The 1,693-nt window shown below is 35.4% G+C and overlaps 1 protein-coding gene across 1 annotated transcript in view; it reads right to left on the bottom strand.

Annotated features, from left to right (window-relative positions):
- The window catches only part of LOC107094367 (cytosolic 5'-nucleotidase 1A-like), a 7,950-nt gene extending 6,695 nt beyond the window's left edge, over positions 1 to 1,255 (bottom strand). The window contains exon 1 of the mRNA XM_015389922.1: positions 1,115 to 1,255. Within this exon, the coding sequence (XP_015245408.1) occupies positions 1,115 to 1,237 (123 nt within the window). The 5' untranslated portion in view covers positions 1,238 to 1,255. The remainder of the gene's footprint in view (positions 1 to 1,114) is intronic.
- Positions 1,256 to 1,693: the final 438 nt, after the last annotated feature.

Raw genomic sequence — 1,693 nt, 5'->3', positions numbered from 1 at the left:
AGTAATATCTATCTATCTATCTATCTATCTATCTATCTATCTATCTATCTCTTATAAAGAGAGAGAGAGATAAGGACTTTTTCTTAAATTATTAAAGTGCTACAAAAGATAAATGAAAATACAGTATTATGCAAAAGTTAGAAACAATTATGATAAAGAATACTGACTTGACAGTTGCACATTAGATAGACACCCTCCACAGGCATGTGTAGCCACAGTGGGTCATTAACGAGCTCTCTGTTGGTTAAGTAATTTATCCAAGCATATTAATAGAATATTTAGTGAAAGAAAACATGTGTTTGAAAAAGATGCATAAAAAAGTGTTTTTTTTTATTCTAGCCAAAGTTTATATTTTTAAATCATCGCTCTGCTTTACCAAGTTATCCTGATTGCCTCCATGCTGGTCCATATACACATAGAAAATGTCTCTACAAGTAATATAGAGAATATATAGTGTATGGTGCATGGACTGAGCTGATATCTGTTTCTATTGTATACAAATGTTTTTTGTTGTTTTTTTTTTTTTTTTCACATCCGCCAAAATTATCATAATTATCTAAATTAAGTTAATAATCATTTAGTTAATAGAATTTATAATTCTTCATAATAAACCTCTATGAAATTAGTTTAGATAAATCAGCTGTATCAAAAGGACTATAATTTGTAGAGAGGCAGATGTTTGTCTGTTTCCAAAGGTGTAAATTGCTTCAGCCTCTCACAATCAAGATTACTTATTATGTTTATCTACCCACCTGATCTGAAACCTGAGCTGTCTCATTTGAAACCTGACACAATAAAGCATCTTCTCTTGTTTCACCCAGCTTCATCTTTATGTAATATTGTTTTCAATGGGCTGGAAACTTTGAATAATTCATTATTGACTGAAGTAAATTATACAGTTGCCGCTAAAAAAATATACATAGTTGGAATAAGAATAGCTTTGTTTTAACTTTACCTTTGTTGTTGTTGTCTAAGTACATTAAATTATGGTAAGCGTGAAATGGTTAACTCCAATAAGGAGAGGAACGTGTGTCTGATTTCATCCTGACATTATAATTTTTTCTTAAATAAAACTGGAACCATATTAATAATGAGGAAAATTATAGATACTTACAGGTTTCTTTGAGGGAGTGGGGGGCTTCAAAAGTGCTCTAGCATCTTCCCAGGAGTGCTGACTGCCGTTCTTGACCACATCCTGTCCCCTAATCGTCAGAGTCTGACTGCTGTTAAGACTCATTTTACAGCTTCAGTTTCTAGCTCGAGCTAGAGAGAGCCAGTGTGTCCCTCCCTCTGTAGTGGTAAATACTCGCACAACTCAAATAAAAAAAAAATTCACACTCACTCTTTGAAAATGTATATTTAGTCCGGCTGCAATCAACAGATGAGCTCAATGTGATTGCTGCTGCTGAGGCACTTCAAATATAAGAATCTGACATGCTGCAGAAGAGGAGGAGGATACAAGCAATAGTCAGGCTGTGACCTTGGTTTAATATGTCCAGCATCATTTGGAGGAAAATCCTCGACCGGGTCTTCTGCACTGCACTATGCCTCTTTTGCACACTCTGTCCTGACTTCAAGCCATTCTGCATCCTCCCACTGTTAACCCCTTCGGTGTCATACTCCCCTGAGTCATAGTTTAGCACGTGATTTAATCAGGATGACAACTGGTTTCTGCACACTACAGGGGATTGCA

This window comes from Cyprinodon variegatus, unplaced genomic scaffold, assembly GCF_000732505.1.
Source record: "Cyprinodon variegatus isolate N-32 unplaced genomic scaffold, C_variegatus-1.0 Scaffold480, whole genome shotgun sequence".
Classification (NCBI taxonomy): domain Eukaryota; kingdom Metazoa; phylum Chordata; class Actinopteri; order Cyprinodontiformes; family Cyprinodontidae; genus Cyprinodon; species Cyprinodon variegatus.
Note: the sequence above shows the minus strand (reverse complement) of the source record. Positions and strands in the feature narration are given on the sequence as shown.